This window comes from Callithrix jacchus, chromosome 10 (assembly GCF_049354715.1).
Source record: "Callithrix jacchus isolate 240 chromosome 10, calJac240_pri, whole genome shotgun sequence".
Lineage (NCBI taxonomy): Eukaryota > Metazoa > Chordata > Mammalia > Primates > Cebidae > Callithrix > Callithrix jacchus.
Genome location: NC_133511.1, coordinates 76,303,608 through 76,321,820, shown reverse-complemented (window position 1 = coordinate 76,321,820; position 18,213 = coordinate 76,303,608). Strand labels below are relative to the sequence as shown.

Sequence of the window (18,213 nt, the reverse complement as noted above, 5' to 3'; positions counted from 1 at the left end):
TGCCTCCAATGGAACCCAGCTTCCCTGTGATGCCACTCCACAGTGTCCAATGCCAGACACCAACTAACTACCTGCCCTACCTTGTGCCACGGGGGCCCAGTAGCTTCATGAGTGTTATTCCACCACAACCACAGCCACCAGCAAGGACTCAGTGACAAACTGTGACCCACTGGATCCTCCTCTTCTCCAGGCACCAGTGTGATACCTGTAGGTATTTGATCCCCAAATGGGTTTCAGGGCTCACCCAGAAGCAGCTGTCTTCCTCTTGGCCTGTGGCCAGATCGCCTCACTGCCAAGTTTTCAAGAACCACAGTTTTCCTCCTGTGTTTATACACCCAGTGCTTACCATGGCCCTCTGGTTCTCACCTGCCTACCCTCTATCACATCTCTGGGACAAGGCTGTTTTCACATGTAAGATGGAGGTGGCTCCTTTTCAGGAGTTTACCTTCCCCCTGTTCCTGGCCCTGATAAGAGACACACTGGGCTGCTTCTGCTCAACCTGAGCCCAGAGAGCCCTCAGCTTCAGCTTTCCCTGGTCTGTCCTCTATCAGATGGAGTTCAGTCAAGCATCCTACCCTAGGGTTGCCACTTTGTCAGTCACTCCTCAGAAGCGGATTCATCTTGAGGATGAGTTCTCCCTTTGGCATCTTTTGGATGTTCTCACCCAGAGGGAGAGCCATTACTTTGGACTCTCACACACATTCTGACCTCAGCTGGGTCGCATGACATTCTAATTTCTGTGTCACTCACATGCCTGCCAGGTAATTGTTTTTATCTCTATGCAACCTTACCCCCAAATGCCTCAGCCAAGGCTGCCTGAGGTCTGGTCCTACCAACAAGAAGCAACAGGTGACATCTAAGGTGAGCAACAACTAAGAAAAGTTTAAAACACACACACACACATATATATATACATATATATATATATATATATATATATATATATATATATATATATACACAAACATACAACCCAAATGCTGGGAGATTGCCTAAGCCAATGGCCTACCAGGCTGTTCATGTGCTTCCGCCCCAGTGAGGAAGCTAGTTCCCACAAACTGGTGCCCAAAGAATTCTCCTTCTTGGGGATATCCATTATGGTGACAACCTTGGTCTTCAGATGAGCTCCAGATTACCATGTATGAGCATCTGTGGGCCGGCAGCTCAGATACTGCAGGCATGAGGCATAGGTTTAACCACAGATGGGCTAACTCCTCAGAGCTCACTTACCTTGGGCTTGGAAGAACCAGAAGTCAACCAGAGCTTGTATCTCAGGAAACTGGAAAAGTTGTATGGAGCCCAAAGATGACCCTGGATTTGTTTTCTATTGCTGTAGAAAAAATTGCCACAAACTTGATGGCTTAAAACAACAGCCATTTATTAGCTCACAGTTATATAGGTTAGAAGTCTGAGTGGGCTTGGATGCGCTCTATTCTCGAGTTATCAAAAGCCCAAATTCAAGATGTTAACCATACTGTGCTCTTGTCTGGAGGTTCTGGGAAAGAATTCACTTCCAAGTTTATTCCAGTTCTTGGCAGAATTCAGGTCTAGTGGCCATAAGACTGAAGTCCCAGGCTGTTTCCTGGCTTTGACCAGGGGTCACTCTCAACTCCTACTGACCTAATTCCAATCCCTGCACATAGCCCCCTTAATCTCCAAAGCTAGGAGTGGTCATTGCGTTGTGCTGAGTCTGTCCCGCAGACTCTGGCTGAGCAATGGATGAAAGGCATATGCTGACACAGGTTTTTGCCTAGAGCGCAGCTAGGGTACCACACAGCTTACAGACCCCAAAGAGGGAGTGTGGCTGTGCAGCCCCAATATGCCAGAGACCCTCACATTTATTTAGTACAGATTTAATGACAAAGGTCTTCAGCAGACACCACTTGTGGGTAATTAACATTGCCGACCCCCTGAGTAGAGAGCCGTCAAGTGTACAGATGAGCAAAGATCAGTCTTAGGACAACATGAGTAAACAAGCTATTTAGATAAGCTCTCTTACATTCCTTTGCACCAACTCCTTGCCTTTGTACCTCAGGGTAAGGACAGCCACCTTCAGCTCATTCCTTCCCAAAGCTTTGCAAAACCTCCCTGCCTTTCAAGAAGTTTTGCATCTTTCCTTAGAATTTTTCCTTCCACCCTGACCAATCTTCTACATCTCCTCTTTTTCTGTTTTTTTTTTTTTTGTTTTTGCATTAGGTTTTGTTGACTGAAGAGTATAGACATGAGCAACAACAGGTTTAATTCACGCTCTGGCTTTGCATCTTAGAATTAGTAAATAACATAAGACAAACATGAGTATAATCAGTAACATTTTTTTTCAATCAAGGAGTGACCTGTATTGTTACTTAGCACCTTAGTCCAATGTGTGCTGTTACTGAGGGACCCCACAGGGGGTATAATAATCCTTCTTAGCCAAGTAGTTGTGTTGTTAGAAGCTGGGAAGGGGGTGCCTGCCCAAGTGATAGGGCAGAAGAAAGGCAGATTTAGAAGATAAGCTCAATAGAGTGTAGCAGGTACAGGTTGCAGGCAAAGTAAGAGAAGAAAAAAGGAACAATTATCTGACATGAATGTGTGCCTGGAGCACAATCTGCTCAACCTCCTGAGTTGTCTTCTTCAGCATAATATCTGGAACCTATGTTGTCCAAAGAAGCTGCATTGTCCGGGGCTGCAGGTCTTGCAGGGTTATTTCCTTTATTTTTGATACCAGCTTAGGTTCTGGACATGCTATGGTAAGGTTTGATGCAGCGTGCTGGAATCCAAAGAGGACCTGAGGGGGTGTGAACACAAGCATATCTTCTTCCCCATGTTAGCAAATCATTTGGACCATACCAAACATTACTATTTACATGTTTCCATAAAACTGTGGGTTTTATGTCTTGAGAGGTTTTAGCAAAGTGGTTTTCTATAGCTGATTGAAATTTGTCATTTAAATTTAAGAAATTAAGGGTAGATAAGGCTTGTGCTAGTAGTGATGTCATAACTTGTTGGTCTGCTTGATCATTTCCATAAGCCAGTGGGCCAAGCAGTGAGCTGTGTGCTCAAATATGTGTGATAAAAATAGGATATGTTCATTGACCCAGCAATTGCTGAAGGCTAAGAAAAGGTGCACACAGGGTGGGCTCAAGAGTGGATTTAATGAGGGCTGTCTCAAGGTTCTGCAATAAATAAACAGAGCAAGCAGAGTCGCTAACAGTATTAATGGGCTGAGTGTAAAAGGTTTCCAGGGCCAATACTGGGCTCCAACCTCAGCTCTCTGAGTGCCAGTAAATATAGATCAAGTGAGGGAATTATGTGGCTTCCACCAGAATGGCTTTTCCTTTCTTACCAAAGCCATCAGTAAACAGCATTAAAGAGGCATGGGGGGGTGAACTACTTTTTTAGGTATAACTACGGGACTACAAGATAAGAACTGAAGTAGTTTGTCAGCAGGAAGGGCATGCTCTAAATAAATGGCCGGCATAATCAGACAACGCCATCTGAAGATCTAGAGATAGGGGCAAGACTGCTTTGAATTGATTTTTATTCAAGGGAATTTTTATGACATCAGGGTCATAACCTAGCAACTGATTGCATCATCTGTGGCCTGTACAGATGACTTTACTAACTAGCTGGATATACGGAGATAGTGTTTTAGTCCCAGTATGTGAGCAAAAATCCCATTCTAGGAAGCACAGTCCTGGGGCCATCTGTCCTATTAATCCTGTTAGGGAATGGTTAATAGGAAAAATAAATAATTGGAATAAATATCCTGGGTCTATGAGATCTAGCTGCCCCTGATAAATAGCTTGCCCTGTTTCCTCAATTTCCTTTTTTGCTGTAGAGTTTAAATACCTGAGAGAATCCAGGGCAGCACTGCCTTTAAGACAGAAAACAGGTTTTGCAACTTATCAGTAGCTATGCCCAAGGTTAGGTGAAGCACTTAATATCACTCAGTAATTTTTGATAATTACTTAAGGTATGTAACTTGCTAGTATTTAATTTAACCTTTTGAGGTTTTACTGACTGGGAAGTCAGTATACAGCCAAGACATTTCCAAGGAGAGGACATTTGTACTTTTTCAGGTGCTGTGATTAAACCTCTTAACTGTGTATTCCTTTAGACAGAGGCATATAAACTTAAAAGTACTGGCTCTGCTGCAGCTGCCAGTAAATTATCATCCATAAAATGAATAATCTTTCAATTAGGAAATTCTTTTCTACTGGGGAGCAAAGCCTGATTTACATGATATTGACACTGCATTCCTTGAGGAAGCACTTTCCAATGAAATCAAGGAGCTCACCTTTCATTATCAATAGCTGATATTATAAACACAAATTTTTCTCTGTCCTGTTCTGCAAGGGGAATAGTATAAAAGCATTCTTTTAAGTCAATAATGAGTATAGGCCAATTTTGAGGAATTGCCACAGGGGAGAGGACCCCCTGCTGAAGAGGCCCCACAGGCTGCAAATTAGCATTAATAGACCATAAGTCATACAAAAGTCTCCAGTTGCCAGACTTTTGGGGAATGATGAAAATGGACAAATTCCAAGGGCTGTTTGATGGTTCTATATGGCCAGCTTTTAATTGCTTCTCAACTAATTCATAGGCTTGCTGTAATTTCTCTCCCTTTAATAGCTATTGTTCTACCCAAATAGGATTTTGAGAGAGCCACAGCAGGGGTAGGGGAATAATAACAGCGGCCATCATTAGAAAGAGGTTTGCATGGGGCGCGGTGGCTCAAGCCTGTAATCCCAGCACTTTGGGAGGCTGAGGCGGGTAGATCACAAGGTCAAGAGATCGAGACCATCCTGGTTAACATGGTGAAACCCCGTCTCTACTAAAAATACAAAAAATTAGCTGGGCATGGTGGTGCGTGCCTGTAATTCTAGCTACTCAGGAGGCTGAGGCAGGAGAATTGCCTGAACCCAGGAGGCGGAGGTTGTGGTGAGCCGAGATCTCGCCATTGCACTCCAGCCTGGGTAGCAAGAGCAAAACTCCGTCTCAAAAAAAAGGGGGAAAAAAAAAAAAAGAAAGAGGTTTGCTGTTTACATAATTCATTAAATTCTACCCTCCAGAGGAGGTATGGACTAGCCTCTAAAGTTGTTTTAGCTAGCGCTGACCAGTCTTAAGGGGTCATATGGAAGTTGTCTGCTATGGCTTTAATTAATTCTTAGTAAATAGGCTAGTGGCTTTGTTTTTTTAATGCTTTTTCTTATTTCTTCCTAAGTGTTGAAAGTAATGGGTTTATGTACCAGGTTGCCTTATTGATTCTACATCACCGGGCAGGCCAAGAGCTTCCCTTCTAACGCTGCTTGTCTAAGACAGGGTCCTATAGCTGTAGTATCTCCCTTGTCTTTTTTCCATTCTACTGGGGGAGGGGACTCAGAGAGAATCTCTGTCTCCTCTGTGGCACCTTTACCCGATAATTGTGGGGTTGAGGGAGAGAAAGGAGATGGTAAGGTAGGTGAGGGTTCCTCCTCCCTTCCCTTCTTAGGGTCTTTGTGTAGAGCAGGGCCAAAGCAGCCCTAACTAAGGCCCATAATGTTAAAGATGTTACTGGGACCCATTGCCCTTGGGCATAATGTTGTTTCAGATTTCTTCCCACTTGTTCCCAGAGCTCTAGGTTCAGCATGCCTTCTTCTGGGAACCATGGGTTATGGGAAGCAACAGTTTGCATTAGGTCCCTTAACTGAGCCTGCAAAACTGAGGTTTCACTAGCTTTAAGCAGCTGTTTAAACATTTTTATACACTGTTTCTATTGGGCAGAACTGTTGTCCCATGATGAAACCCTAGCCTGAATAATTCCCTCAAACTTGGAAATCCTAACTAGGCACCAATGACTTACTGTCTGTGCAGTCTCTCCACATTCATTTTAGAGGGTTCTGTCATGATCCACTGAAGCATTCCTCATGCAGGAGCACCAGCTGCCAAGTGTGTCCTGCAGACTCTGGCTGAGCAATGGATGAAAGATATACACTGACACCAGTTTTTTGCCTGAGAGTGTGGTGAGCGGACCACACAGCTTACAGACCCGGAAGAGGGATGCAGCCATGCAGCCCTGATATGACGGAGATGCTCACACATATTTAGTACAGATTTAATGACAAAGTTCTCGCGAAAACACCATTTGTGGGTAATTAACATTGTTTACCCCTCCAAGTAGAGACCCGTCATGCACGCAGATGAGCAAAGGTAGGTTTTAGGACAACATGAGTAAACCAGCTATTTAGATAAACTCCCCTACCTTCCTTTGTACCTACTCCCTGCCTATTGCCTCAGGGTAAGGACAGCCACCTTTGGCTCTCTCCTTCCCAAAGCTTTGCAAAACCTCCCTGCCTTCCAAGAAGAGGTTTGCATCTTTCCTTAGAATTTTTCCCACCACCCTGACAGATCTCCTGTAGTGTTGCTGCTTTGAATTTCTCTGACCTCCCTTCCTACTCTCAGAAAGCTGTTTTTAAGAGCTCATGTGATTAAATCAGGCCTACCAATAACCCCCTGTCTTAAAGTCAACTGTGCCATATTCCATAACATCAACACAGGAGTGATAACTCATCCTATTCGCACCATCTGGAGATTAAGGAGGGACATCTTTGGGGGCCATTTTAGAAATTCTACCTCCCCTAGGCCCATATCTAGCATCCATTATATACAACCAAGGCCTAGCCAGTAAAGATGAAAGGTTGGAGCTGAGTGACTGGGTGTTTTGGGTATGAGTGTCAGAGGTTTGCCTCTGTGTCTCTGCCCAAATCTCATGTCAAATGGTAATCCCCAATGTTGGAAGTGGGGCCTGGTGGGAGGGGACTGGATCACGGGGATGGATCCTTCACGAATGGTTTAGCAGCATCCCCTTGGTGCTGTTCTAGTGATAGTGTTTTCATGAGGTCTGGGCATTTAAAAGTGTGTAGCACTTCCCCCACCCATCCTCACCGCCTTTTCCTCCTGCTCACATCATGTAAGATACCTGCTCCTGCTTTGCCTTCACCATGAGTCAAAGGTCCCTAAGGCTTCCTCAGAAGCAGATGCTGCCATGCTTCCTGTACAGCCTGCAGAACTATAAGCCAATTATACCTCATTTCTTCATAAATTACCAGTCTCAGGTATTTCTTTACTGCAGTGCAAACTAATACAATGAGTGAGTGTGTCTGTGAGTGTGTGTGTAAACAAAACTGATTTGGTTCCCCTCTTAGAAAGCACTTCCTTCCGATGGGCCAAGGTCTGTGTGTCCACTGTCCCACCTGCTGTACCTTGCACTAGCCCCTGGAGCACCAGTGTTTTCTCAGTCACAGCTGGCACACCCCCTCCCTCCCAACCCATACTTGCACCTGGCAGAAGCATACTCCTGCCAAGGAGCTGGCAGAGTGTGGGGCCATGATGACACCAGCTCCAGGCCAAGCCTGAGGGCCCAGAGGGCCAGGAGCAGCTTTATCATCCCTAAAATAGATGGACTTCCTAACACATGAGGACATTCTTGCTATCCAGGCCCCCAAGACAAAGAGGTGATCCGGTCACCTTGGCTGTTGTTAAGCATCTCACCTGCCAGCACCTGTCTGGTGCCCCACCTGCTCTAGGGCCCTTGGTTGCCCCTGCCAATCACTAAGTCTCCTCCTTTACCCTGCTGCACTCCCCAGCCATCCTCTACTCTAAGGAATCAGGCTCCCCAGGGCCTTCCCTGTACAGCACTCATATGCTAAAGTGAGGAACCCTTCGGGCCCTCCTTGCTCTCCTAGTGAACAGCCAGCATCTCCCCAGGGGCCATCTGAAGCCCACTGCCCTGTGTGGTCTGCCCGGATGACTACCAGGCAGGCAGGGGCACTAGAGCCAAGCTTTCACCAAGCTCTCAAATGTGTACTATGAGCTAGGGACCACACACAGACCCCACTTCATTCAATGAACTACTGTGTGCCAGGCTCTAGGGGTAGAGGAGTAGATAAAATATAACTCCTGCCTCCACGGGCTGACTGTGATGGCCAAGATGCACGAGACAGTTCCACAGATTGTTATCATACAATGTGGTTGGTGTAATGAGATGCCCTGGATATTTTGGGATCCCAGAGGAGACACTTAATCCAGACTGGGGGTGGGAGCAGTGGACAATGGGGTCAAAGGGGGGATATTTCAGAACAAGGAGGCTGGTTTGAACTCCTCCCCCGCCACCCCACTTAGCTCATTGTAGCAGCCCCTCCATATGAGAATTGTTAACCTAAAGGTTGGAAGTAGCAGTCACAAACCAGCACAGGGTTTTGCGAACAATGGGAATCTGAATGCTGTTAGGCAGGAAGGCATCCTCCACTTCTACAGGCTCTCACTGCTGCTGCTCACACCGCCCCGGCACTGGATCACCTGGAACTGGGACTCCCATCTATGGAGAGAACCAGGAGGAGCTGGTACCTTCTCTGTACTTGAGACCAGAGGTCCCAGCCTATCTCATGAAATATGTTGCATGATGGGCACTATAAGAGGGGTCCCTGCAGAGAGCACAAGGGCCCACAGAGACCACTCACTCTGCACGCCCAGCCAGATGACCAGCATCCTGGCAAGGTGGGTGTAACTTTGATACTAATACTTTGCAGCCAGTCATTTGTGAAAACTGACAGCCCCACCCTGTCTCTCCCTGAGCTCCCCTCTAGAAACCTGACCCCATCTTCATGTCTCCCCAACCCCCCCACCACTGTAATCTCCACTCATGTCCCATCATTCACCTTCACTTCTCCCTTCCTCAATCCTTCCCAGCTGCCCTTCCTTCCTAAAGACCCAGGGATAAAAATGAAGTACAATCTGTACTACCTGTTAAGTGTTACAATCTCTCTCCCTAACTTTGTTTATATTTTTACTTTTATTTTGACACAGGGTCTTACTCTGTGACCCAAGCTGGAATGTAGTGACATGATCTCAGCTCACTGCAACCTCCTCCTCCTGGGTTCAAGCAATTCTTGTGCCTCAGCCTACCAAACAGCTGGAACCATAGGCACACATCACCACACCCAACTAATTTTTGTATTTTTGTAGAGACAGGGTTTTGCCATGTTGGCCAGGCTAGTCTCAAACTCCTGGTCTCAAATGATCCACCCACCTCAGCTTCCCAATTTCTCCCTAACTTTTTCTTTTTTTTTGAGACAGAGTCTCCTTCTGTCACCCAGGCTGGAGGGCAGTGGTGCGATCTCAGCTTACTACAAGCTTTGCCTCTCAGGTTCAAGTGATTTTCCTGCCTCAGCTTCCGAGTTGCTGGAATAACAGGAGTGCGCCACCACACCCAGCTAATTTTTATATTTTTACTAGATACAAGGTTTCTCCATGTTAGCCAGGCTAGTCTCCGACTCCTGACCTCAGGTGATCTGCCCACCTTGACTTCCCAAAGTACTGGGATTACAAGCATGAGCCATCACACCCAGCCCAATCTCTCCCTAACTTTAAAAGGGGATAGATTGACTTTAAAAGGGGATAAATTGACTGTTTCAAAGGAAGCTCCTATGTCAATGACCCTGACTTTTTTAAAAGTTGCCCATTCTTACACGTTTCATAAAATAAAGTGACTTAGCAACACTTTAGCTACGCTATGCTCAATTTATAACGCATATCTTTTCTCAATTTCACTCAAAATATTCTAGGGAAATGGCTGTTCTAAATAACCAAATTTTTCAGCTAACAAAGTTTGCCCCTTCTATATCCTAATTTAAAAAAAAAAAACAATTTTCTGACATATATATATATATATAATTCCTGCTTTCTTCCTCAAAGCATGCTGAACATAATTTAAAGTTCTCTCAATGACTCAGGATCATCACTGTATTATCCAGGCATGATCTCAGAGGTGTTTTATCCCTAAACTACTGTGCTTCAAATTCTTGTGTCTGCTTTTCATAATTACCGTTTCCTCTCTCTCTGTTGACTGTCAAATAACAACAATAACAAAACAGGACCATTAATGGTGCTCCAAGCCCTGTGCTAAGGATGTTTTGTGTATTAGCTCATTTAATTCTCACAAGGTAGGTCCTTTTATTATTCTAATTTGCAGTTTAGGAAACCAGCTCAGGCAGTCATGAGCTTTGACCAAGGCCATTCAGTAGTAAATGACAGGGGTGCCACTTGAACCTAACAGGTCTGACCCCAAAGCCCAGGCTTATAATCACCACAATCACCTCTGTGACACTGCCTATAGAAGCCCCTCTCCCTACTTCTAATTTGCTTCTTTAAATCTGCCAAAGGATAAGAAACAAGATAGCCAGGTTAGAGAACTCCGTGTAAAGTAAGAATAAATAGGAGATGAGATGGGAGGTGCCGCAGATGGAGGGGGCAATAGGAAGAGGGTGTCCTCCAGGAAAATGTTAACTTTCAAATGTTTACATATAAAGCCACCTCTAGTGAGCAGAGAAACTAAAAGACAAAACTGGGTGTGCACAGACCCCAGAAGAGAATGCTGGGGCTTCTGACAGTCCAGGGACCAGGCTTTCCTTCAGGAAAGAAGCCAATGGACAGAGGGGGAGCTTTGGCCAGCTTCCCTCCATTTCACTCTGAAGCAGCAATTACATGCTAGGGGGCAGCACCTAGTGTCATTCCAGGGTCTACAGACCAGAGAACCAAAGACAGTACCCCTGCCTGAAGAGGGAATATCCTCCAGGTTGAAGTGTGGGGTCTAGATTCAAAAGATGTGGGCTCTAGTTCCTGCTCTGTCATTTACTCACTATGTGTCTTTGTGAAAGTAAATGTGACTTCTCTGAGCCTTAGTTTCATAATCTGCAAAATCAGAATACTAAGAATATCCATTTGATGAGCTTGATGTGAGAATGAAAGGATGAATGCAACCTACACAGATCAGTAATTAGTCCACAGCAAGCACTCGATGGCAGGAGCTGCTATGGCTGCCTGTCTCAGCAGCAGGAAGTCGGAGACATTGCTTCCATTTACTCGGGGTGCACTGTAACCCAACACTGTCCTAAGCCTTTTACCTGTGGATTCCCTCATTACTCACAATCCCTATGAAGGTAGCTGTTATCATCTCTACTTTATAGATGAGGATGAAGCTGAGACCCAAAGAGATTTCCCAATTTGTCCAAGATCACAGAGCATGCCAGTGAGAGGGGGGTCCAACAAGTTGCAGCTACCCTGATGTGGTGTCCATGGTGGCAATGGGGAGGCAGGATGTCTTCCTCTGCCGCATACCCACTGCCCACCAACTAAGGTCCACACTGGATCCAGTCCTCAAGGAGCTTCTAGTCAAATGGTGCAGACAGATGCAAACTAAGACACCACAGCCTAGGCAAGAGTTTTTGGAGAGAAGTTTGCAGGGGAATTTCTGGAAACCACAGAGCACCATTCAGACTTAGAGTAAGAAATTTTCCATTTTGCCCTGCCTGAGTCTGGCCATTGAGAAGAGCACAGTCTCTGCAGCAGATTTCAGGCCCAGTGTCACTCTGTAGTAGAAACTGGTCCCAGAAATTTATTGTTCTTGGTAATAAAAACATGCCAGGATTCCTTTTCCTCTCATTGTTAGGGGTCTCAAATGCTCCATTTATAACACACAGAAAGTCCTGCAGACCATTCAGTTGATGAAGTCAGACCTTCTGTTCTACCCATGGAGAATGATAGTCTCTATAGTCATGCTCTTCTTGACCCTCCAAGGATGAGCACACTGCTGGGGCTGGGGCCACCCCACCCCATCCAGCACAAGACTGGCACTCAGAGGTTACCAGCGGCACCTATGACTCCTGCCTTTATGGGCTCGCAGTCCTTTCAAGGAAGGAAAGCATCTTATGAGCAGTGAAGCTCTGTTCTTGCCTTTACACCAGTAGTCAACTTTTTACTTCTTTCTAAACGAGTTAAGGAAATGCTGAGCTTCTATACTACCAAGAAAGGGAAAGACTTGCCTTTACACTGAGGCACTATCTAGTCTGATCACAAACTAGGTCTGAGAGGGCTCAAAGATCTACATGTCAAATATTGATGTTTGCAGGGTCCTGGGCAGGTGGAAAACTAGATACAGCCGGGGTGCGATAAACTGTGAAAGGATAAGGGCTTCTCATTACACTTAGACTCCAATCCCAACTTCTTATCAGGTAGCACAAGGCCTGTCTGATCTGGGCCGCAAAAGTCTTTCAGCCCTGGTCACAGCACTTCTTCCTTTAACAGACCTCTAACCACATGGACCTCCTGGAAGAGAGTTGGGGGGCCTTTGCCCTAGCTGACTCTTTTACCTGGAAGGCTGCATAGCTGGCTCCTTCAGACTCTGAAGCATTAGCTAAGATGTCACCTCCTTGGAGAGACCTTCCCTGACTTCCCTGTCTAAAAAAGGATTTTCTTTCCCCCCTCTTTCTCCCCAACCCCATCTCCTCCTTACTCATCTCTTTCATAGCACTTGTGCTGCTCCTGAGGCTGTTTGCCTTCAGAACCATTCCTCATCCTCTCCTGTGTTTCCCAAGTGTGCCAGCAGGATTCTGGCTAGCTTTGGCCCATAGCCATTGGAGGAACCTGGAAGGTGCAGGAAATGTCAAGCTAGGTATTGCCTCCGCCCATCTCTGCCTTGGGAGGCATGTCTGCAGCTTCCACCTCTCCCACTTGGCTCCAGTTTCCACTAGAAAGGCCATCACAGTTCCACCTTCCCCAGGGTGACCCCACCTTGTCTCTCCTGTCTTGGGTGGTAGCTGCTCCCTTCTGTGTCTAATCTCTAAGCTGCCTCTCTCCCCTATTTGGCTTCTCAGCTCTCTACCACCTGTGTAACCGATTCCCTGCATTAAAAGTCTAATACTTCGTTAGTTTTTGATTTTCTGGTTGGTCCCTGACTGATACAGTACTTACCATAACTTGTAGTTTTTAATTAATTTGTCCAGTTACTTAATTATTGTCTAGACCCAGGGACTCTACCTATCTTGTTCATTATAACATCTCCAGTCCCAGCACAGCATTCGGCAAATATTAAGCTGTGTTCATTAGTAATGCAAAATGCTTGTCAAGTGATTAAAAGAAGTTCAATTGATGCCTTCTAAGAAATCCTCAAATTTCCAAAAAGAAAAGAGAAATGCCGTTTGGAAATGGTGTATATTTTTGCACAGCGTTTGTTATTAAAACAGCAGCAGACGAAGTGGGTTTTGATCTTTTCAGTGCAACAGAGGCACCGAGGCATCCCTCAATAAGTAAGAGTGAGTTAAGTGGTCTTGGTTAAGAAACCAACACAGCTCCAGGGACATACCAGTCCCCATGAGGTGCCTCATCTTAGGACACACACCCGCAGCCTGCCTGGGTCTGCATGACTCTATGTACACGAATGCCAAGCCTTGAGAACACACCTTTTTGCCGTCTCCACAGACTTCTGCTCTGCCAGCTCCTTCTGCAGCTCTCTCTCCTTGGCTTCCTTTTGCCCGATGGGGCAGTCCTCTGGGACAGTGAACAGGGACAGGGCATCTTTGCTGTCCTCTTCTCGGAGCACTTTAGCAAACACCTTCTCGGCCAGGAGCCGGACTTGCTCGTCCACTTCAGAGATGTTCAGCTTGGGAAACTGGCGCGGCATCTCGGCTAGCAAAGGAAGGACAAGCATTAACTTCATGAATTGCAGATGCCCTGAGTCTCCAGCATCGGGGGAAGGCACTGGAGAGAGAGCCAGGCCTACCTGGTACTTGGGGCCAGGTGTCTACTTAGGAATTCCCCAGACCAAACCCAGCATGCCAATTTCAAAATTAGCTCAATAAGTAACTGGATGTGAAGCACGTGGGGCACTTACGTGTCAGGAGAAAGCAAGTGTTCAAAGTTCAAAGAATGAACTGTTTAACTAGGTGAGCTTCCATTTTTCCAAGCTCAGGGAATTTGCAGCATACTGGCAGCCCTGGCCTCCTGACTTTGTTCCCATGTTTGAGAAGGGGCAAGAGAGAGTTCAGCTCTCCCTCCTCCAGACAATGAGGATACTGTTATAGCTGAAACGATAATCAAACCTCACTCCCCCACTTCACAGAGGGAAAGCCCAAAGCCCAGAGGCTTTAACAGCTAAGGTCCCACAAGATTACAGCAGAGCCCTGGGAAAGCCAAAGCTGCATTCTTCATGACATAAAACAAGGCCTTTTGCTGAAGAGAAAGAATCTGCAATTACAGTTCCAAAGCCCCTAGAACCCTCTATGAGACACAGCAAATAAAATATAGGTTTTAGGACAGGAACACTCTTTACCCAGCTGAAAACTCACTCCCCTAAAGCAGCTCTTGATATCTACCTCCTCACATACTGGTTCTTTACTAACAGTCACTGGCCTCAATCACCTGCTTGATTGGTTGGGTTTCATTCTTGCTTGGTTGCTTTCTCCATTTTCTTATTTCTTTCCTTTTTTGAAATAACTTATATAGCACTAAATATGTACACTCTGGCTGGACATGGTGGCTTGCACCTGTAATCTCAGCACTTTGGGAGGCCAAGGCGGGCGGATCACCTGAGTTCAGGAGTTCAAGACCATCCTGGCCAACGTGGCGAAACCCCATCTCTACTAAAAATACAAAAAAATTAGCCGGGCATGGTGGTGGGCGCCTGTAATTCCAGCTGTTTGGGAGGCTGAGGCAAGAGAATCGCTTGAACCTGGGGGGCAGAGGTTGCAGTAAGCCAACATAGCGCCACTGCACTCCAGCCTGGGTGACAGAGTAGGACTCTGCCTCAAAAACAAAAAACAAAAATGTACACTCCGAGGTTAGGTGTGGTGGCTCACCCCTGTAATCCCAGAACTTTGGGAGGTCAAGACGAGAGGATTGCTTGAGCCTAGAAGTTTGAGACCAGCCTGGACAACATGGCAAAACCTCATCGCTAAAAAAAAAAAAAAAAAGAACATTAGCCAGGTATGGTGATGCATGCCTGTAGTCCCAGCTACTAGGGAGACTGAGGCAGGAGGATCTCTTGAGCCAGGGAGGTTGAGGCTGCAGTGAGCCACAAATGCGCTACTGCACTCCAGCCTGGGAGACAGGGTGAGATCTCGTCTCAATTTAAAATATATATATCTGCAAAGAACTTCATACTTATTAACTCAGTTAATCTTATTATTCCATTTGACAGATGAGAAAATGATGGCATAGAGAGCTAACATGCCCAGGGTCACACTTTTAATAAATTAGCAGAGATTCGTGCTGTTCTCCGCCTTTCTCCTCCATCCCTTTCCTCTCTTATTCTCAGCTCAGGGATCTGAACCCTGGTTCCTGCATCTGTGCCCTTACCCACCATGATGTGCTGCTTCTCTTTGTCCATGTAGGTGTCCAAGCAGGGGCTCCCTACAGTCCCCAGCATAACATTTGTGGAATGGATGGAATACTGCACCCTTTTCAATAAGCCACCCTCACTGGGAACAGCTCTGGAAGAGAAGTTTCCTGTCTATCTACAGTTTCTTTAAGAATGGTTTAAAGAGAGAAGCGGTTTTGTGGACCAGACAGATAAAGATGGAAGTGAGACAGAGCCCTGCTGCCGTCTGGCAGGGAGAAGTGCAGCTACAGGAGAGGGGAACGCGCTCGGCCATCTTGGGACAGTCATTCTCCAGCCTCACAATGTTCTCATCTGTGAGATAAAGGGATTGAACTAAGTGGTCTCTAAGGCCCTCTCAGCTCTAAGTGGCATAATTCTAGGTACAGAGAGATTTCCGGTGCCTGAGGAGGGCTTTCTGCTCTGAGTGGCATGTGGGGCTAAGTCATGACACAGACAGGAAGGAGGAAAGCAGGCTAGTAACAGGCAGTCAGAGCGAAGTCTGTGGCTCCCTTAATTCTGAGACCCAAGGACCTGCTTCTCCCTGATGGGGGGAGTGGGAGGGAGCTAGTGGGGAAGAGCATCTCAGCACATAACTGTCTGGGGAGCAGACACCAAGGCAGCAAGTCCTGGCCTCTGCAAAGAGGAAGAGGAACAAGGCTGACTGTAGAGATTTCCATGTCTTGATAGCAGAGAGGGGGTAAGCTGGAGGCGATCAGAGAAGGTGGCAAGGGAGAGAAAGGCTGGAACAGCACAAAGAACCAGACCCAGGAGGCTCCATCAGGCTGAAACAAAACTGGATCCTCACCTCCCCCCTTACTCCAAGGCCATAAGTCAAGGGCACTGTCCCAAAACCTCACATCGCATCTCAGAGGACATCAAACAGGCCCAGGCAAAAGGCCACAAATGCCATAAAGCACCACACCATTTGATTAAGCAACTTCACTTCTAGAAATTTCTTTAAAAAAAGGAATCTTAGAAATGAAAAGCATGAGGATATTTACCTATACTCTTTAAATAAACAGCTTTAAAATGCCCAAATTAGAGCATACCCACTTGAAAAAGATGTTAAGCAATCAGAATTATAATTATGAGGACGGTGCAATCACATTTTTAAAAAAAAAACACAAAAATACAGTAAATGAAAAAATTAATACATAAAACTATACCCATGCTTTTTTTAAAGAGATAGGAAAATGCAACCCTTTATGGACAAGGCCTGCAAGAGATTCACACACTCAAAATGAGCAGATGGCAGGGCTGCCTGTGTGTAAGAGGATATTTTATTTTGATGATGAATGCTATTATAATGCCATTTTGAGCAAATACAAAGAGAATAGAAAGAAAATGAGTAGACTTAAGACTCCATGAAAAGAGAGAGAAATAAAAAAACAAATCAAACTTATTTTTCTGGCAGGCTTTGGCCATTAAGGCCCCCTCTTACCTAACCCACAGGAGTGAGAGGCCAGGTTTGGAGTTTCATCATTGAGACCTATTCTGTGTTAGCTCCTACCCTGGACAGAAGCCGTTCACCACCACCAGCACCCTCCTACTTCCTCTGCGCCCACAGACACACACAGGCCTGATGACCCAGACACCCCCCACCAGGCTCCCTCAGTGATGGGTATTTGAGTGGGAGGGAAGTCCTTGATGTCTGAGGGCTCTTATGCCAGATCCTGCCATGTCTGTTCATGAAACTTTTTTTTTTTTGAGATAGGGTCTCTGTTGTCCAGGCTGGAGTGCAGTGGCACAATCGCAGCTTACTGCAGCCTCAACCTCACAGGCTCAGGTGATCCTCCCTCAGCCTCCTGAGTAGCTGGGACCACAAGCACACACCATCACACACAGCTAATTTTTGTATTTTTAGTAGAGATGTGGTTTCACCATGTTGGCTAGGCTGGTCTCGAACTCCTGGCCTCAAATGATCTGACCACTTTGGCCTCCCAGAGTGCTAGGATTATGGATGTGAGCCATCACACCCAGCATACAAAGCATTTTTAGCTTGCTCCAGTGAACTAAACATACTTTTCAGGACACAGCTTTCTATAAAAGATCTTCCTTTCTCTTTAGCTTTCCCAAATCTACCTTTCCCAAACTGGATGTCATAAGAAATTGATACCTGTTGCTGGTAAAACAGGTCCTGTGGTCAGTTTTTGGGAGATGCTGCATTCCATAGCCCCTCAACTCACATTCACAAGACTCATTAAAAACTCCAGGATCATAGAGTTGTATTACCATACAGAACGCTTTTTGTTTTACAGAACCCATATAAATCTTCTGCAGAACTACTACCAGAGTCTCAAATAGTTGGTAGAGAATTCATTCCAAGGACAGGAACAACGGCTCATGCCTATAATCCAAGCATTTGGGGAGGCCAAGAAGGAGGGATCGCTTGAGGCCAGGAGTTCCAGATCAGCCTGGGCAACATGTCAGAACCTTGTCTCTACAGAAAATATTTAAAAATAGCCAGGTGTGGTGGTGCACACCTGCAGTCCCAGCTATTTAGAAGGCTGAGGGGGGAGGATTGCTTGAGCCCCGGCAGTGGAGGCTGAAGTGAGTCATGATGGCACCACTGTACTCCAGCCTGGGTAACAGCAAGACCTTGTCTCAAAAAAACAAACAAACAACAACAACAACAAAAAAAAAACAAAGCAAGAAACGAAGACAACAGAAGAATTCATTCTATATCTTAGTATGAACCAAGTAACCCACTTGGGGTACTGTGAGCCTTAGTAGCTGCCCACACATCTGCTGCCTTCTGTATGTCCTTGGCAGACAGCTCCCGCCTGCCAACCTGTCCCTCCAGTGTGTCTCCTCTCTCAGACCCTCCAGACACCTGCCAGGTCAGGCATGCCAAGGAAAGCCCACTCTACAGATACCAAGCAGAGCTACAGCTACAGCTGCCTGTTCATGCCTGGCTTCCAATCATTTGTCAGCTGAAGCCAGCAGGCTTGGGAGGCTTAACTGTGAATTCACCGGCATCAGTCAGCCAGTGATACAGCTTATCTCACTGTCACATGCAACACGCTCCGATGAGCTTGAAG

General features: G+C 46.0%; 1 protein-coding gene across 13 annotated transcripts in view; it reads right to left on the bottom strand.

Moving 5' to 3' along the window:
- AMPD3 (adenosine monophosphate deaminase 3) overlaps positions 1-18,213 on the bottom strand; it is a 60,474-nt gene that overhangs the window by 36,160 nt on the left and 6,101 nt on the right. For 12 of the 13 annotated variants that reach the window (XM_035265752.3, XM_009007656.6, XM_078340485.1 and 9 more), the window contains exon 2: positions 13,257-13,482. In XM_035265752.3, coding sequence (XP_035121643.1) covers positions 13,257-13,482 — 226 coding nt within the window. Of the gene's footprint in view, positions 1-1,230; positions 8,339-13,256; positions 13,483-18,213 lie in introns of all 13 variants that reach the window. The other variant, XM_078340483.1, reaches the window with a different exon arrangement.